Consider the following 17,447-nt stretch of genomic DNA (forward strand, 5'->3'; position numbering starts at 1 on the left):
TTTTTGACTATGAGTTTAATATTTATTTGAGTTTTATCACATGAAAATAGGTTCAACTTGAAAGTGAGAAATGAGTTAGGTTAATTAACTCAAAGCATTTATGGGCACAAAACTTTGATATAGAAATATGAAAATGAGGCCAAGTTGCATTCAAAATGAGCAATTATTGAATTATTTATTTTTATTGACCAAAAAACAAGTCAAAAAGACACCAAGAGATGAAAAATAACCACAAAGACACAAAAACTGCTGCAGATAAACAGAGAATAAACACATGGAGGCGAAAAGACAAAGTGAAATTAGAGACATAAAAGAGACCAGACAGTTTTCCAAATGTATAACTTTGACTACTAGGCAAATAATAAACACCAAAATGGACAAAAAGACCCTAAATAACGTCTAAAAATTCACTACGGGAGAACAGAAAATGAATCACGAGAAGAACAAGATGACAACAAACAACTAAAAACACACACAAGGACACAAAAATGCACCAAAGCGAGACTGTAAATAAAAAAAAAACTCCAAACAGACAGGTAATTTGCACTAAAGGAAACGATGATGAATAAGTGATGAAGTTTGGTGTTTGGGTGGATGGGCGTCCATAAATCAACGAACCAGAAATAGACTCAAATTGGCTTCAAAGAGCTATAAATAGAACACTTTAGAAAAATAAAAGAAACCTCCCAGAGGTCATTTGTGGCCTGATTACCTGGTGTCAATCGTCATGGCATCAGGTTAAAGACTATTTGTTGTAGAAAGAAGAAAGAAGCCGGGAGCTAATGACATGAACTGTGTTAAAAAGATGTCAGATGAAAAGATGAGGAGCAGCTTTGTATGGCGGAGGTGTGACGCTTCCTTGTAGCTGATGCAATCTAGTTAAAGAGCGTCGGGTTACTGCTGCGGCACGTTGAAGCCTCTAGGAGACAAAAACACACCAAACAATCAGAAAGAGAGGCAAAGGAAACACAAAATAAAGGTACAAAAAACACAGTTTGTGGCTACAAAACAACCATAATACTAGAGAAATGAGCTTAAAGCACAAAAAATGTACAATCAAAGATAAAGACACACGTCTGCATACAAAATAAGCTCCAAATTAACTGGAAGCGATTGGATAAACACACAAAAGGACATTTTAGGACAGAAAATAAGCACAAGAAGACGATAAAATTTAGAGTTTAAACGTTTGGAAAGTGTTGAGTCATTTAAACTTTCTCCTGTCTCTCAAAGTGCCGGTGTGACGACACGTACAATGGTCCAGGACTTTCCTGTCTTAAAGGGCGAACCCCAAACTCTTCTCTCCTTTGTTGGCTTCATTAATGTAATTTATGGCTCTGAAATATGCATTTACCAGGCCGAGCCTGGTAAAACCAAGCAGTGAGAGTTTTTTGAGGCCCTGGCTCTTTTGTTGAAAATCCACCCATAATAAAGTCTGTAATTACCACTGGATTAGCCAGTTTGTGGATTATTTGTTTGCACCATGATGTTTAAGTCCCTCAGACCTTCAGCTGGAGGTGAAAAACCTCCCCAAATACATTTGATGTTAAATAAATTGGTAGTTTTATCGTTAAAATGTGAAGCCAAGATTGCTATTAAGACTTTTATTTTCTTATTTTTCCCCTCTGATTTGATGGAATCGTTTAGGGCACCAAAAGATGTATTAAAAAAAAAAAATACACAATTTAATGTGTGTCTGACTTTATTCTGGGGTTGTGGTAAAAATGTGAATTTAGAAAAAAATCTGAAGAAGAAAAAAGATTAAGATTTTAATCTCTAAATTATGGGGGGAAATTTATTCTCTGAATTATGTCAAAGTAAAAAATCTGACAGGGGGGAATACCATGAATTTATTTTTTACTTTTTTTTTTAAGAAAAAAGTCAACATTTAGATTTTATTCCCAAAATGATTGAGAAAATTGGAAAAATACTTATTTTAATACTTATTAAAAAAAAAGACTTATTTTTCCAGGATATAATACTATATCCTGAAAAACAAATGGACATAAATTCTTGCGAAATCTGATAAAACTAAAATATAGCATAAAAAGTTAAAATGGCTCAAATGAAAAAAACATTCAAAAAGAAAGAAAAATTAGCAAAATGTCTAAAATGGAAAATGAAATAATAATAATAATAATAATAATAATAATAATAATAATAATAATAATAATAAAAATAATAAAATGACAAAAATAATCTCTTCAGCTAAAATTATCACGGTAAAAACAGTAAACTGCTAAAAATGTCTCCACATGTGGTCCAGTTTACGTAGCACAGTCTCTGAGCTGTTACTCTTATTTTGAAGGTTATAGTGTTTCAGTCAGTCCAAACAAACAGCCGGACATTAGAGGGACTTTACTCACCTCCTCCCACCTTCAGCCGTCTCAACTGATTGTTTCCTCAGCCGAGCTCAGATCATTCTTTTATAAATTAACCTCCACGACACAGCTTTTTAAAGAGCTTTTTAAAGAGCTTGATGTCAGAGCTCGAGTTCATCCTCACCACACATCAATAACCCCCGCACCACACACACACGCACACACACACACGCACACACACACACACACACACACACACACACACACACACACACACACACACACACACACACACACACACACACACACACACAGGTGAAATTCCTCTGCCGTGTCGTAGGGAGGACAGGTTACTGAATAATCTGAGTGGATCAGGGTGAGAAATGCAGGCGGAGGAATGTGAACGTTGTACTCCTGATCAAACAGAAAATATTTGCTGTTGTGAAAGAACCCACATCATAATTCCCCGCTAACGCATTCAGACTTTCTCATATCAGCGTTGAGCAACGTGAGCCACCTTTGATGTTTATTAAAGATTGTTAGAGAACAATGACGTCAGAACGTGGAGTGGATCTCCAGAGTCCAGACTGTTTTCGGACCTGAACCGGCCAGAAGGAAGATTTGATAATTGGTATTTCTTCATTGGAAACTTTTCTAAAGGCAGAATGTGACACTCGATCAGAGATGCTCTGTCATCATCTGGTGGAACTAAAAATACTGAATGGCGACACACAGTTTATGTCTCTTACTCAATAGACCAGATTGTCTTTACCTAATTACTGTACATACTTTTGGTTTAAAACCTTTAGAAAAGCACCAAAGTGGTTTTGACATCATTCAGTAGCATCTAGATCAGGAGTCAGCAACCTGCAGCTCCTCAGCTCCTCTGTCGCTCCCTGAAGCTGTCAAAAATATACTGTATGTTGTTTATCTTATTTTTCTTTTATTTGCTCCTTTTTTTCTCTAAAAATGCCTCAAACTTACTAAACTTCCTCAAATGTGTCAAACCAGTACAAAAACCCCCCAAAAAAGCAAAGAACAGACGAGATTTCTAAAAGAATCAAGAGAGAGAAAACAACTCAAACTAGATAAAAACACTAAAAAATAAACTGTGTCATAAAGGCTGCAGACCCCTGATGGAGATCTTTCCAACATGAGATGTGCTGACCTCAGCAGATTGAAGTACGGACATGACGAAAGCTTTTAAAATGTGTTGGAAGTTGCCAAAACTCAAAGACGGAGTGAGGTCAGCCTGAACGCTACAGCCACTCACTTCCACCGCTCGGCAGACCCGAGCGTCTCCAACAGAACCTTCATGGGTCGACGCATCTTAAAACCTACTGGACGGCGGCGGCGCTGCCAAAACTGCTGAAGCAGCAAAATTCATTTCATTGTGTTGATTTATCTCATTCAAATTGAATAATTAAAAACACTCCAGCGATCAAACGTCCGATCGGACACAGTCTGAATGAGAAGGAGCAGAAGAGACCATCGGTCTTATGTGACCCTCCGTCAGCCTCTTATTTTGTTAATGTCCAACTTTCTACATTTTTGCAGTTTTACATATATTTTGGTGCATTTCTGTACATTATTACAATCTACAAATACAAAACCATCATTTTCATGTTTGTTCAAATCAAATATCTCACATTATTTATGTACAAATCTTATTTTCATACTTTTTTTTTTTTTTTAACATTGAAGCTTTTAATTTTTTTCTTGAATTCTAGGAAAGTTCCTGACTCTCTTATTTGTTTGACTCCGTTCCATAAACTACTTCCTGTCACCGTGACACTTGGTTCCAGTGCTTTAGAACTGAACCTGTTCCGTTTTTATTAAAGACGTCTGTTCCTTTCAAACTATAGTGACTTTCTCTTTTTTCAAACCTTTCTTGGACGTTGTTTGGCAATATTATTTTGTTGGTTTTATACAAAACCTGAAGAATATTGGAATCAACTATGTCATAAAATGTTAGTAATTTACATTTGATAAATAGGGTTTGATGGATCTCTATATCTTATATTCGATTTGGTTTTCAGAGCCCCTGTTTGTCAAATTTCCAGGCGGTAGTTTAAAGATGGTCTAATCATCGTGTTGTGTGAAGTGAGTCAAGAAGGTGGAAAATTGAATGTAAGGTCTACAGACTGGCATATTAAGAATAGCTTTGTGTTTGAGGAGAGGAGTCGTCATGAGCTTTTTGTCTTCCTCCTCTTCTCTGTCGACACATGACCTCAACCAGCCAGTCTGACGAGGGAAACCACCCCAGACGTTCTACTTAAGGAGCCGGCCGGGACCAAGTCAGGCACACTCTCACTGACTGCCTCCAGGCGCTTCGACACCTCACACACACTCTCACACACACTCTCACTGACTGCCTCCAGGCGCTTCAACACCTCACACACACTCTCACACACTCTCACTGACTGCCTCCAGGCGCTTCGACACCTCACACACACTCTCACACACACTCTCACACACTCGCACACACTCGCACACGCCCAAACCATGATGAGCAGACAGATGTGTCTGGTGGCTCTGAGCTCCCTCCTCATCCTCGGCACGTTCATCGACAGCACGCAGTCAGGTGAGTCCCGACTCTCACACACACACACACACACACACACACACACACACACACACACACACACACACACACACACACACACTAGAGAAGTTGATTTGACGCCAGGTAAATGTGTGTGTGTGTGTGTGTGTGTGTGTGTGTGTCTCCAGCCCGCTGCTGTCTGAACTACATCCGCCACAAGATATCCTGCATGAGACTCCTGGACTATTCGCTGCAGAGCATCAACAAGTCATGTGACATCGAAGCCGTCATGTGAGTTAAAGTCTCCTTCTCAACATGGAAAAGTTAGTGTGACTCTGTAATTATTAACAGGGCGTCCTGCAACAAGCATGATTCTAGTGAGTAGCGTTAGAGAGGAAAACCTTTAGGAAAAGCTTCTATTGGGCTGCATTAGGTTTTAAAAAAATAAAAAAAAAACATGAAAAATTTTGTTTTAAACATTTACACCGTTAATAACTGCATAACTGTGACATCATGTGGTGTTTTTACTATGTGGAGACTCTTGAAATCCTCTGCAAGTGGCTGATAAGAGCACAGTTAGTAGAGCTAAAAGATTATTTTGTTCCTGTTTGAAGTTAAAAAATATTAAAAATAAAAAAGATGGTTTTGATTTGTGGAAGCGACCAAGTGCTTCCACATAAAACTGACTGAATTAAAGTCAGACATTTTAAAAAGGTTTCTTAATTGGAAGTGCATTAAAGATCATCTTATATGACTAAACAAACTTTAATGATAAATGCCATTTATTAAAAAATAAAAAGTGCTTTAGAAGTGTTAAACTATTTGTCAAATGCTTGTAGTTAGTCATATACAGGTCACTTTCATACAATAAATACTGTAAAAATCTAATATTTTATTTAATGTCATTGAGAATTTGTCTAAATTAGAGAACACATCTTACATTCTTGACAGTTTAATTGCTTCAACAGGCCTTTATTATACAAAAGAGTCATTAAGACGTATTTGAAAATCCTTTTACTCACAGTATTTTTTAGTGTTTTATCGATGGTTAAAGGGTGTGGATATTTGTTATATCTGAGTGACGGCAGCTCTTCTTAATTAAATGCAGGGACCAAATCTGTGAGGATTTTCATAACTCAGTTAAAAATGGTGGCAGATGACAGAAAGTGACACGCGTGGAGGTTTGTGTGTCGAACTCAGATTCACTGGTTGTTAAAGAAAAGAGCAAAGTTGTAGTTTAACACACCCTGGGGTTAATAGTTAAAGTAACCGTGGCCCGATCTTTCTGCAGCTTCAGGATCCGGGGCAGGTTTCTGTGTGCAGACCCGGCCTCCAAAGCAACCCAGAGGGCCATCCAGTGCATGGAGTGAGTATCAGCACCGCTCCTCTGCCTCAGTTTGCAGCTCCTGTGAGGTTTTTTCCCCTTTGGCTCATTCTTCTTTCACCCTCTTTGCAGAAACAGGAAGAAAAATGCCGCCCGGTTCCTCCAAAAAGAAACTAAAGACGCCTCCATGTCAGCATGACTCCCACTGACATCTGACGCAGCTCAGATTAATATTCCAATAGAAATGCTTCCCCTTCTGCTGTTCATTTTATGTGTATATACTATTTAAAAAAAAAGGGGACCTTTGTGTGAATTTTATTCACATTTGTTCTGTTTTATAAACAGAAAAGTGTAATATTCCTGACTTGGAGGAAACCCACAGGTGTGGTCGTCACTACATTTGAGTTTATTTTGGATTTTTTTTTGTCGGTTGAGGTTGAATTACTGTCGTTGTCGAGATGACGCCCCTACGAACGCCGGGCCTCGCTGGTTTCTCAGTGAGCTCAAACATGAAACTGTTTTTCAGAGAGATGACCCTTCTGTGATGTGAATATTTGTCAAAGTGTTGGTATGAACTCGTCTGTACACTGTGATGCGGTGGAATGTGAAATGTTATTATAATAATAATAACAACAACAATATCCTAATAAAGGAAAAATAACAGCCAGGACGTCTTTGAGTTGATTGAGTTGATTGAACATACTTATTTAAAAGCACATAACTGAACCAATATGAAGATGTATACAATATATACACAGATGAATAAAAATTAAATACTAAATCAAATTTGCCTTCAGGGGCCACATACAGTCCAGTTTCCTCTGGAGTGGGCCGGACCAGTAAAATAGTGTCTTAATAGCTTTTAAATTTACACTTGAAAGTGCTTCTTGTTGTGGCGCACAGTGTGCGTTATTAAACTGTCGATAACTTTGAAATATCAAACAATTAGGACTGAAACATCTCATCAACATTCTGATCCAAAACACAGTGAAATGTATAGAAAATCCTCGAAATCCTATGAAACCACCTTGCTTGGTGTTTGTGGGGCCGGATTGGAGCCTTTAGCGGCGGGTTTCGACCCACGGGCCTGATGTTCGACTGAAGTGAACTTCCCAGCAGCGCCGCGCTGCAAAGAGGCTGTCCGCTCATCAAGACGATTCCACTCCTCCGAAGTTCGACTGTACACGGATTGTAGACAGTACCCACTACTTTCTTGGGCGTCTTTTTCCAAGATTGACCGTCCAAATGACGCCTGGAGGCTCGCTGCCTAAAACTGTGCAGTGCAATGAAGCTGCTGCTACTTCAGCTGGCCTCAGCCGGCTTCAGCCGCCTTCAGCTGGCCTCAGCCGGCTTCAGCCGCCTTCAGCTGGCCTCAGCAGCTCGCCACTCCTTCATGAATGCAGAGGAAACACTGAATCTCACGCTTCTTGTTAAGGTGTGTGAGCAGAAACAAGTCCTCAATGCGTACATATCAACGACACCTCTTCTGGAGGATGTTCTTTATTCACATGAACACACAAACTGCTGCGGTGTAGAACACTATACAATACTTGAGTGCCATCAAGAGGAGAACACGCGCAACAGCACCCAACTAACACAACACTGTGCAGGTATATAGGTAGGTATGAATTTAAAAAGATCTATTTCTTTCCTAATAAAGCTTTCTGCATAAAGACTGCACAATAAAAGAATATATAATACAACTCTTAAAACCTTTTCTAAACGGAGAAAAATTGAACATCTGATTATCTCCTTTGCCGGTGCTCCACGGAAGGGCTTAATTCAGAGTGAGGTATGTCGCACTGCATTGTGGGAGAAATATTCAGTGAGTGAGTGAGTGTGCAGACGTACCTATGACGGGGTAACCCATCATTTTATTGCCCTCTATCTGCATTTCATTAGTTCCTGTTACTTCACAAAAAAGAAAATTGTTCTGGGATCAAGTTGTACAATATACCTGCCCACGCCACTTCCTTTTCACGTTTCCTTATTTTCATGTTTTGTTTTCGGTGGAAAAGGAATAAGCCCCTCTTGTCACTGGCGAAACCCCTCTTTCCCCCATCGCTCCCCCTCTCCCTCTCCTTCTCCCTCTGCTCAGTGGGTTACAGATCAGTCACTTTGTTTTCCATGGCGGTGACGATCTGCAGTAGCCGCAGGGTCAGCTGTTCACTCTGGGCAGCAGGGTCCTCGTCCAGAGACGCAATGATCTGAAAGGTGGAGATGTGATGTCAGAGGGAAGCACGGAGACGAGGAGGTGGTGGAGGGAGAGGAAGCACCGGGCGGGGAGTGAGGGAGGGGGTGGTGTTATTTGACATCAGCAGTCATGTCATATAAGCTGTTATTGTTTACCAGCCCACTGGGGGGAGACTGACAGCCCCACTCGTCTCTCCAACTTGTTCATTAGGTTTTGTTTATCCCTCACAAAAGCAATAATATAGTGGGCACTAGTGCATTCAGTGGGCTAGCCTCCTGTGGGTGTGACAGGAAGGAGAAGGGCTTCTTACCCCATCGCAGTATTTGCTGACGTACTGGTAAAGCTGGTGGAGAGCCACTTGTGTGTTCAGTCTGTCTGTGTGAGACTGGAAAACATCCACAACAATTTAAAGGTTAAACATGCACCGTCAGCAAACGATGAACCGACACACAGCTGAGAATGAAGTGCGTGTGAAGGATAATTCTCTGCTAATCGAGGCAGCAGAGAGATTCTTAAAAACAAACAAACCGCTGTGAGGATTACAAATCACACACAAGTTAGACGAAATCATTTCGATTTTCACAAAATATTTCATATTGCAGAAATCTCGATTAGTCACATGCCTACGATTAAACTATGTACATTTATTGAGCTGTTCTTTTTTTATTTCACCGACAATGAAGCTCAACCAGTGTTTGCTAAAAGAGTCATCGCCCTCTATTTCTTTCTTCTATATAAAACTTACATGGAGCGGTCGTTACACCCAAAGGTTTTAATAGCATATGCTGCATTAACACTTTTTTCCATCTCATCTTTCTTTTCTTTTTTATTATGTGCTGTAAAGACTCTCCCCCAATATTGAAAAGAAGAGGAAACAGAACATACTTGTGTCCTTTTCTGCCCCAAAGTCTCCCAATTATCTGTAATATTCTCTTTCCATCGAGGCCCACAACACATAGGCAATAATGGAATGACATCATCTGGGCTGCTGTTTTCTTTTCTTCGGTTAAACATTTATTTACAGACATATTTGATGCTGTACCGTGGCTGTGAGCATCGAACTAAACTGCCCAAGATGCATTTCAGCAACAAATCTGGCGTAAAAATACTCCATGCTCACAATGGGAGGTTCAAAGCTTAAGCTTCCAAGTAACTTTACTCTGTAGAACTGCGTAGGTGAACGGGGAGGTCACAAAATGTACCACAGACTGGAGCGATGCAATGCACCTTAATACAAACTAAACGGCAGAGGAGATAAGAGGTCATTCTCACCCCCGACACTTCTGCCAAATGGGTGTTCATGTCCTGCTCACTGACGGGGACCATCTGCCTGATGCCCTTGTAGTAACTGCAAACACATACACACACACACACACACACACACACACACACACACACTGAGCGGTCAAGACGTGATCACCGCTGCATGATGTAAGCTGGTGACAGTACGTACTCGTCCACCATCTTCTTGTAGGTGGAGATCTCCTTCGCGTAGAGTAGTTGGTTACTTGGCGAGTCCTGCAGGTGAGGAGTTGATGCACAGCAAGTGGGAACCATGCTACTTCAGATACAGCGACCTCTGACATCCCTCTTCTCACTACGTTTTACCTCCCATTGAACACCCCCCCCCCCCCCCCCCCCCCCCCTCCTCCTCCGTCCATTCAATTCCGCTCACCTGGCTCAGTTTGGGCTCGCTCTTGTTGCAGGCGTCCATGAAAGTCTGGGCGATGACAGAGAGCGAGGCGTCCACCACTTCAGAGACATGGACGTCAAAGATGAAGTGGGGATTCTTCAGGATGTTCACCCAGAAAAGCAGTGGGAGGCTGTACGGGCGAGGCAGGGAAAGAAATCCCTCCATCATTACTGTTGTCATCGGCTGAGGACAATCTCATCAGCCAGATCACATGTGTGAATTCAGTTGAGTCAAACAAAGCCTTCCACGTATGAGAGCACTTGCCTGAGGGGCGGTTGAGTGAATTAGAGGATAATAACGGGGCTGGAGGAAAGCTTTATTTGAAGGTGTCAGTTAGTTAAGAACAATACTGCTGACTGTCAGTTTATTTCACTAGTTCATGTGACACCGACCTCTCAGAGAAATACCGCAGCTCAAATAAAAATCGTTTTGTTTCGCCTCACACAGAGTTGTAATTTCTGGTTCTTCGCCATAATTCTGGATGTTTATTTTATTGTTAACGGCTGTTAGGATCCATCAGCAAAGAAATAACAAGCACAAGCACCAAATCATAATTAAAGGGGAAAAAAAACATTTTAAAAAGGTCTTTTTCACACTAAGAAATACTTTTAAATATGACGGAGACTCTGAGGCCCCAGAGCTTGTTGGTTGGTTGTTATTGTGAAGTTGAAAAATGGAATTGCTGTGATGATTTGAAGGAAGAGCAGATGTGTTGTAAACAACTAAATATGATGGATTAAAAAATGGCAATTCAGGAAAAATGACTAATCACTTAGTGTTTGTGCAGGTATTGTAAATGTTAAAATCCAAATTGATATTTAAAAAAATCCAAAATCTCATTAAAATGGGTAATAGTTGCAAAACGGCCAATAAAATACACATAAATTAGTTTTTCTTCTTTAGTCGTCCGATGACTCATCACATCAAAGCTTTGATTATTCTTGATTTAAGAGATGTCACATTAACTGTACGTAGAGTGGTTGAAGCAAACAACATCTTTGGTTTGCTTTTTCCTTAAATATCATTACTCTCAATTTTTCTAAATTTCACGTGGAAATATATCTGAAAGTAACTTCAGTTTCTAAGTGAGTTTTGATTTTGTCTAAACTCTGCCTTAACGTCTCCATAAAGAATAAAGACGCAGCATCCCAACGAGTGGAATCGTCACACCATGTTACCTGTTAGTCTTCCAGATATGAATGGTCTCCTCGTCCACATGGTGTTTCTGCGCTTGCTCATCCAGGAAGTCAAAGAAATATTTGACGGCCGGTGGGACCACTGCCCCCGAGCACAGCACACCGCGGAAGAAGTCATCCACAAAGCGCAGCAGCGTTCCCTGGAGGAGGACACACATAATGGGAGACAGGGCAGAGACGGAGTGCAGCCAGAAACTGCCCCATTCATTAATGAATGAATGAATGAATGAATGTCGGACCTTGAGAGACAGGAGTCGCATCAGATAGATCTCCGTCAGAGCTTTGGTCATGGACTTGTCCCTCATGCTTCCCCGGTTCCACTCGGTCTCGTCCGGTTCGTCCGCCGGCCTCACCAAGTGAAACACGCTGTCGTCTCCTAACAGAGCATTTCCTGCTGAAGAGAAAGGAAACAAACTGTCTTCTAATAATTGTTTATTCATGCACGTCAGATTCAGATGATGAAACATTTGTCGGCGGAATTTGAATGCGGAGGAAATATCTGCGACGATTCGGTTGGCGGTCAGCAGTTCGGATGTGTGAATAAAGAGGAGGGAGAAAAGAGTCGGTCTTTCTCTGCTCCGTGTCAAAGCGAACTTTAGTTTAAACACGTATGAGCGTGCTGAATGAGAGTGGGGGGGATTGACTGATACATCCTCTGAGTAGGATGTGGGTTGGTTTGGGTGTATAAAGTGTCTCACTGTCGATCGGGACGTTATGAGGACACGTACGCTCGTCATGGTTTCCCTGGTTCTGCTCGTAGTCCTGTTGTGTGTGTGGCTCTCTGGACAAAATCAGTGTGTCGTTATCTCGCACCTGAAAACACACACACACACACACACACACACACACACACACACACACACACACTCTTCTTTAGTTCCCATCGACCTCCTCAGATCCTTCTTGCTATGTTCCGTCTCCTTCTCTTTGAGCACGTTTCACCATGGAGGTACATTCTGACAGTACTTACGTTGTAGTGCGCCAGAGTGTTGATGCGTTTCCACCTCCCTTCCTTCTGGGACGTCCGGTCCAGATCTGAGAGAATCTGCCCCGTGGGCCCAGGGCGCCACTCTGTGGTGAAGGCAGGAGGAGAAAGTGTGAAGGTGGAGCGCCTCTCTCATGGGACTCAACCAAGCCTCCTGAACTCCTCCAACACACACCAAGGTGTTATCTTTCTTTGAATGAGGGACATTCTTGTGTTTTTCACTGATTAGAATTCAAACACATAGATTGGGACTGTCATAACTGTGACACTGATTGTTATGCACTATTTTAGGGTCATTTACATTTACAGGGTCATGAGATCAAAAACGAACAGATTCAAAAACAGTTTTTTCCCCAAAGCCAGAACCACTGTGAACTCCTGTATGCACTGACTTCACTTTACTTTACTTACAGGACTACCTCATAATGTGCAATATAATTTTTTTTATAGTTCTTATTATCCTGTAAATACACTCTGTACTCCGTACTCCTGTAAATACACTTTGTACCCCTGTAAATACCCTCTGTACCGTTCACAGGACTGGACCGTGCACCTTACCCCCTACACCCCCCACCCTCCTTCTTGCACTATATTCTGCCCTTTTTGACTGCTGCACTGTCACTGGAGTTGTTTTTAATCTCACTGTACCTGTACATGTGACAATAAAAGGCATTCTATTCTATTCTATTGTATTTTATCCTTTCAACGTGTCTGAGTGATGTTAAAATGAAATATCCATTCCTTGCTTCGACAAACACCTTTCTGGTTCCTCTCTAAACTAAGTCCAGTTGAAGAAAAGCCTACATATTGACATCTAAACCACAATGTGTAAGTGTTACATCGATCATTAGTATGAGATGTTTTTGCTTCACATGTGGTCTCCATTAACTCACCCAGAGTGACACTGCCGACCTTGGGCCGGAGGGAATACGGCAGGCTCCTGTACATTTGCTGGATAATCTTCTCTTTCACTTGTGAGACGGTGTCGCAGGTCAGCACCTTGACGGGCGTGACCTCCGGACCCCCGCCTTGAACCAGCACCTGCAAAGTCTAACAAACACACATGCAGAGAAACACCGAACCAGAGACTGCATGGAAACGTCAGGTGCAATTACATGTCCTAGTGTCCCAGTGTTTAAACATGTCTGGATATTCAATGTGATGCTTTGGAGTCTCCCATCTGAAAGGAACAGACTCTGGTGGTCGAACTGGTTTAGAGAATTTCCTGAGCGTATTCCTGCAGATGCACAGCTGTTTTAATCTGTCTCATGTGGATTGAAGGTATTTCACACGGCAAAAAGACAAATATTGTATTTTAAAGTCCAAGTGACCTGCAGCTCCCAGCTTCCACACATATCGGTGAAACTTACCCTATAGAAGCGAAGACAACATGCAGCATCCATGAACTTTCATTTTTAATGTCAGATGTTGCAAGAAATTCTTCCAGAAAAATGTTGAACCATTTCGAGACAAACCATCAAAGTACATATTCCAAAAGTACCAAACCAGATGCACACTCACCAGGTTTATTTACTCTACCACACCACCTAGTATTTTCTCACACCAACCCACCCACACATACCAAGCTTCACTCTGCGAGCACACACACCAACACCATGGTGACACCAAACAGAACATCTTACCATGGCCGGCTAAAGACCAACGCTTAGTGGGAATGAACTGTGTCTCACCAGGACAGAGTACTCCACGTGGTCACCCAACAGGCCGGTGTCACTGAGGGTGTACTTGGCTTTCTTCACTCTGGCGTCCACAGGCCCTTTCTCAATCTGGTGCTTGATGGCGCCGAACAGTTTGTACAAGGGCTCGCCTGCAGAGTCCTGTTACCAAGGACAGAAACACACACACACACACATACGCACACACACACACACACACACACACACACACACACACACACACACACACACACACACACACACACACACAAAGCCATTTCTAAGTTGTCAAGAAGCTAATTGTTGTGATTAGCAGCTTTAGAAGGCAAATAAATTCACACCATCAACAGAAGTACTAAAGGGAGAAATCTATAAATAATCCTCACAGTTCAATGATCAAGCTTGTAATTAAACACATTTTCTATTTCAGTAATAATGTGGATTCACTGTTGATCGCATTTTAAAATGAATCCCAGGACAACTCCAGACTCAATTTGTTCAGTGAAAGACAAACAGCACTACAAGCAGCAGACTCCCTTCTTTATCCAAAATATAGTAAAAAAAATATTATATTTACTATGAAACACAATCAAGCATCGAATAGCATGAATTTCTTTTGTATTCCGCATTAAAAAATAGCTCCCAAAAATACACATTTGTTGACTTATTGATGGTTGGATTATACTAAGTGGAGCTCCTGGATCCTGTTCGGAGGCGCTTGAAGTGATCAAATTCCTTTGTTACCTTCAAAAACCGATAAAGGCAGATCGACATCCAGTTACACAGCATCCTCTCCACCACTGTCTCTGACCTGAAAAACACAACACATGACAAGCTTTTAACATTACACATGGCTTGACTTGACCTTGACACAATCAACAAACAAAGAAACAAACAAAGAAACAAACATTGGAAATTCTTTATAAATGGATGTCTGTTGAACTTTTGTTTGACACTTTTAAACTGCTTTAATACCAAAAGATCCACGATACGTTCTGTAGTATTGAACATTTTGCTGCGTCAGCGCTTTGCCAGACTGGAACGGAGCAGCGTCTGCTGGGAAGCGGCGGCGGCAGCTCGGTGCTGGCTCACCTGCGCAGCATAAGTTTGGGGTTCCTGCTGCGGACGTAGTCCTCCATCAGCTCCACCAACAGGGTCCTCATGATGTCGGTGTAGTAGTCCAGCTTCCCGTGCAGAGCCACGGTCAGCAGGGAGGCAAAGTACACCTTGGCTCTGGTACCGAAGTCCTGACTGCGCTCCAGGGTGTGGATAAACTGCACACACACACACACACACACACACACACACACACACACACACACACACACACTTTTTTAACTGTAGGCCAAAATGATCACAATTAAAACAGATTATATGGAAAAAAGATTGTATGATAATGTTATTTATCTATTATATTTAGGATAAATTGCGATTAATAGGAGCGTTAAATGGAGCGCCTTCACAGACACACTGTCACGCTGCCATATTAACAACCGCATAATGTTTAGGTCACATGATCTTCACTGTTTTCAGTCTAATTTAGTCATGGCATGCAAGCGTTTGCAGATTAAGCTGATGCTAATGGAAATATCAACCATCATCGATCCTTTGGCAGATATTTGGTCATAAACTAACAATACTGATGGAGAAAGGATTTGTCAGGATCCGGTGGGTCCGGTCCTGGCAGTTATATGTTTTATGTTTTGTGTTTGTTTTGGTGAGTGTTGTCTTTCTGTTCTGTGTGAGGTGTTCCTTCCTCCCCCTCGCATTGTGACAGCAGAGCAGGAGCAGCCGTGGGGGAGGAGAACTCGTTCCACCTGTGGCTCATCAGAGGCTCCGCCCTTAAAAGCCTGGAGCTGCCAGTGGTCGTCGCCAGTCTGTACTCCTGTGAGGATAGTCATCTGTGCCAGCGCTCTCTTCAGAGTTTTGTCCCCTGGTGATGATACCTGAGCTCCCAACAGTTCCTGTTTTCCTGTGCACTCCCGGACCTCGCCAACCTCTCCCATCCTCTCCCATCCTCTCCCATCCTCTCCCATCCGACACCGTGGAGGAGCTTCTCTGCAGTCGTTGTCTGGGAGCTGAAGGATTCCCCCTTGTTTAATGAACTTTTGATATTTTTCACCTATCTAACAAACGTGGTCTCGTGTGTTCTGCATCTTGGGTCTGCCCTCCCGGAACCATGACAGAATTTTGATCCGGTTACGGTGCCGGAGCAAAGCTTTTGCAAAGCACCTCATGGGACAAAGGGACGTCGGTACCCAATTTTAAAGCAATCCATCTACCAGTTGTCGATATTTCACTCCGATTCACAAGTGTCAACCTGCTGGGTGTGTAACAGGAAAAGTCAGGGGATCACCAAACTTCGTACATCATCCCGGACTTAGAATTGTCGCCATAAAACTTCACGGCCATCCATGCTAAAGTTGCTGAGAAATCTCAGTGTGGTCGAAAGTGGTGGACTGACATCCCTGGAGTTCTGCTGCTAGTGTGACACCAGACTGGTTTAAGAAGTAATGCGCTTCAGTCTATTCATTACACGCTTGTAAACACATGATAGTATCAGGTAACGTCGGTGTATTAGGTGCAGTGTCATTACATTGATGAGGAACGTCTTGGAGTTGAGCAGGTTGGAGAACCGGTTGAGAGCCCGGGTCACAGTGGCTCTCCGAGCCTCGGGGATGTCCAGCTTCCCAGTGACCATCACATCACTGGCTCCATCCTTTAAAAGTAGGAAAAAGACTCTGTCTGTGTAGTTCTTGTAGTCCAGGAAGGGTATTCTGCCTTCGCTCGGGTTGTTGGTGTGGTCCTCCATCTCAATCATCAAGTCTGTAAAACAGAAACTCAAATCAAAACCGCCTCCTTTTCTTCTTACAAAGCAACTTTTGTCACGTTCACATTGCTCCCCTCTCTCCACCGGGAAGATGAGCAGGGCAGAGAGCATTGCCAATAAATCATTTCCAGGGAGAAATGTTGTGTTCTATTACTGTCACTGCAGATTTGCTCCCTGGAACGATCATAACGTGACGCTACGCGTGAGAACGGATTTAATTCCCTGCAGGACAATACACCAAAAAATGGAATCAGAGCTTTAAAGCACTTCATTACCTTTAAGCCTCTTAGAAACATGGATCCTTTGAGGGACATTAGCAGTATGGTGGAGGTTTTCTTTGCACTGTCGGTACCTGTGAATTCTTTCTTGTTGCGGTCTCGTATGCGCTCCTCCAGGTTCTCCAGCTGGTGTTTCACCTTCTCGTACTCCCTCTCTGCCTGTTGACTCTTCCTCCTGAACAAACAAACAACAAACAAACAACCACACGTCAACAAAGCCAGACGAGATGGAGGCATCACTTCTTTTTTTTTTTTTAATTCTATCCAACGTGTTTTGGTTTTGTTTTTTCCTTTATAGACTACATGCTTGATTGTGAGAGAAAATAAACTGCCGAATTGGCGGATAACTTGGCGGCAAAGTGTTTGTCACACTTCCATAGGAGTGTCCTGTCAGGCCTGTATTCC

At 42.1% G+C, this 17,447-nt stretch overlaps 2 protein-coding genes across 2 annotated transcripts in view; one reads left to right on the top strand and one right to left on the bottom strand.

Moving 5' to 3' along the window:
* Positions 1-4,627: 4,627 nt before the first annotated feature.
* ccl20b (chemokine (C-C motif) ligand 20b) lies at positions 4,628-6,856 on the top strand. The gene is made up of 4 exons (XM_080489818.1): positions 4,628-4,905; positions 5,055-5,157; positions 6,158-6,232; positions 6,323-6,856. Exons 1-4 carry the CDS (start codon positions 4,827-4,829, stop codon positions 6,387-6,389), a joined length of 324 nt encoding a protein of 107 aa, XP_080345944.1. The 5' UTR covers positions 4,628-4,826; the 3' UTR covers positions 6,390-6,856.
* An 800-nt stretch (positions 6,857-7,656) lies between these two features.
* LOC308125812 (plexin-B2-like) overlaps positions 7,657-17,447 on the bottom strand; it is a 31,314-nt gene continuing 21,523 nt past the window's right edge. Inside the window, exons 22-36 of the mRNA XM_080489813.1 lie at positions 17,117-17,217; positions 16,531-16,760; positions 15,027-15,208; positions 14,679-14,745; positions 13,950-14,096; positions 13,152-13,308; positions 12,244-12,344; positions 12,002-12,086; positions 11,513-11,664; positions 11,256-11,413; positions 10,060-10,207; positions 9,838-9,902; positions 9,657-9,732; positions 8,695-8,769; positions 7,657-8,397 (exon numbers count right to left, since the gene is read on the bottom strand). Of these exons, the coding sequence (XP_080345939.1) occupies positions 8,293-8,397; positions 8,695-8,769; positions 9,657-9,732; positions 9,838-9,902; positions 10,060-10,207; positions 11,256-11,413; positions 11,513-11,664; positions 12,002-12,086; positions 12,244-12,344; positions 13,152-13,308; positions 13,950-14,096; positions 14,679-14,745; positions 15,027-15,208; positions 16,531-16,760; positions 17,117-17,217 (1,849 nt within the window). The 3' untranslated portion in view covers positions 7,657-8,292. The remainder of the gene's footprint in view (positions 8,398-8,694; positions 8,770-9,656; positions 9,733-9,837; positions 9,903-10,059; positions 10,208-11,255; positions 11,414-11,512; positions 11,665-12,001; positions 12,087-12,243; positions 12,345-13,151; positions 13,309-13,949; positions 14,097-14,678; positions 14,746-15,026; positions 15,209-16,530; positions 16,761-17,116; positions 17,218-17,447) is intronic.

This window comes from Lipophrys pholis (assembly GCF_963383615.2).
Source record: "Lipophrys pholis genome assembly, chromosome: 20".
NCBI classification, from domain to species: domain Eukaryota; kingdom Metazoa; phylum Chordata; class Actinopteri; order Blenniiformes; family Blenniidae; genus Lipophrys; species Lipophrys pholis.

Coding starts and splice junctions, on each gene's coding strand:
- ccl20b (XM_080489818.1), top strand. CDS start 4,827: ATGATGAGCAGACAGATGTGTCTGGTGGCTCTGAGCTCCCTCCTCATC. Junction 4,906..5,054: donor CATCGACAGCACGCAGTCAG/GTGAGTCCCGAC, acceptor GTGTGTCTCCAG/CCCGCTGCTGTCTGAACTAC. Junction 6,233..6,322: donor AGGGCCATCCAGTGCATGGA/GTGAGTATCAGC, acceptor CCCTCTTTGCAG/AAACAGGAAGAAAAATGCCG.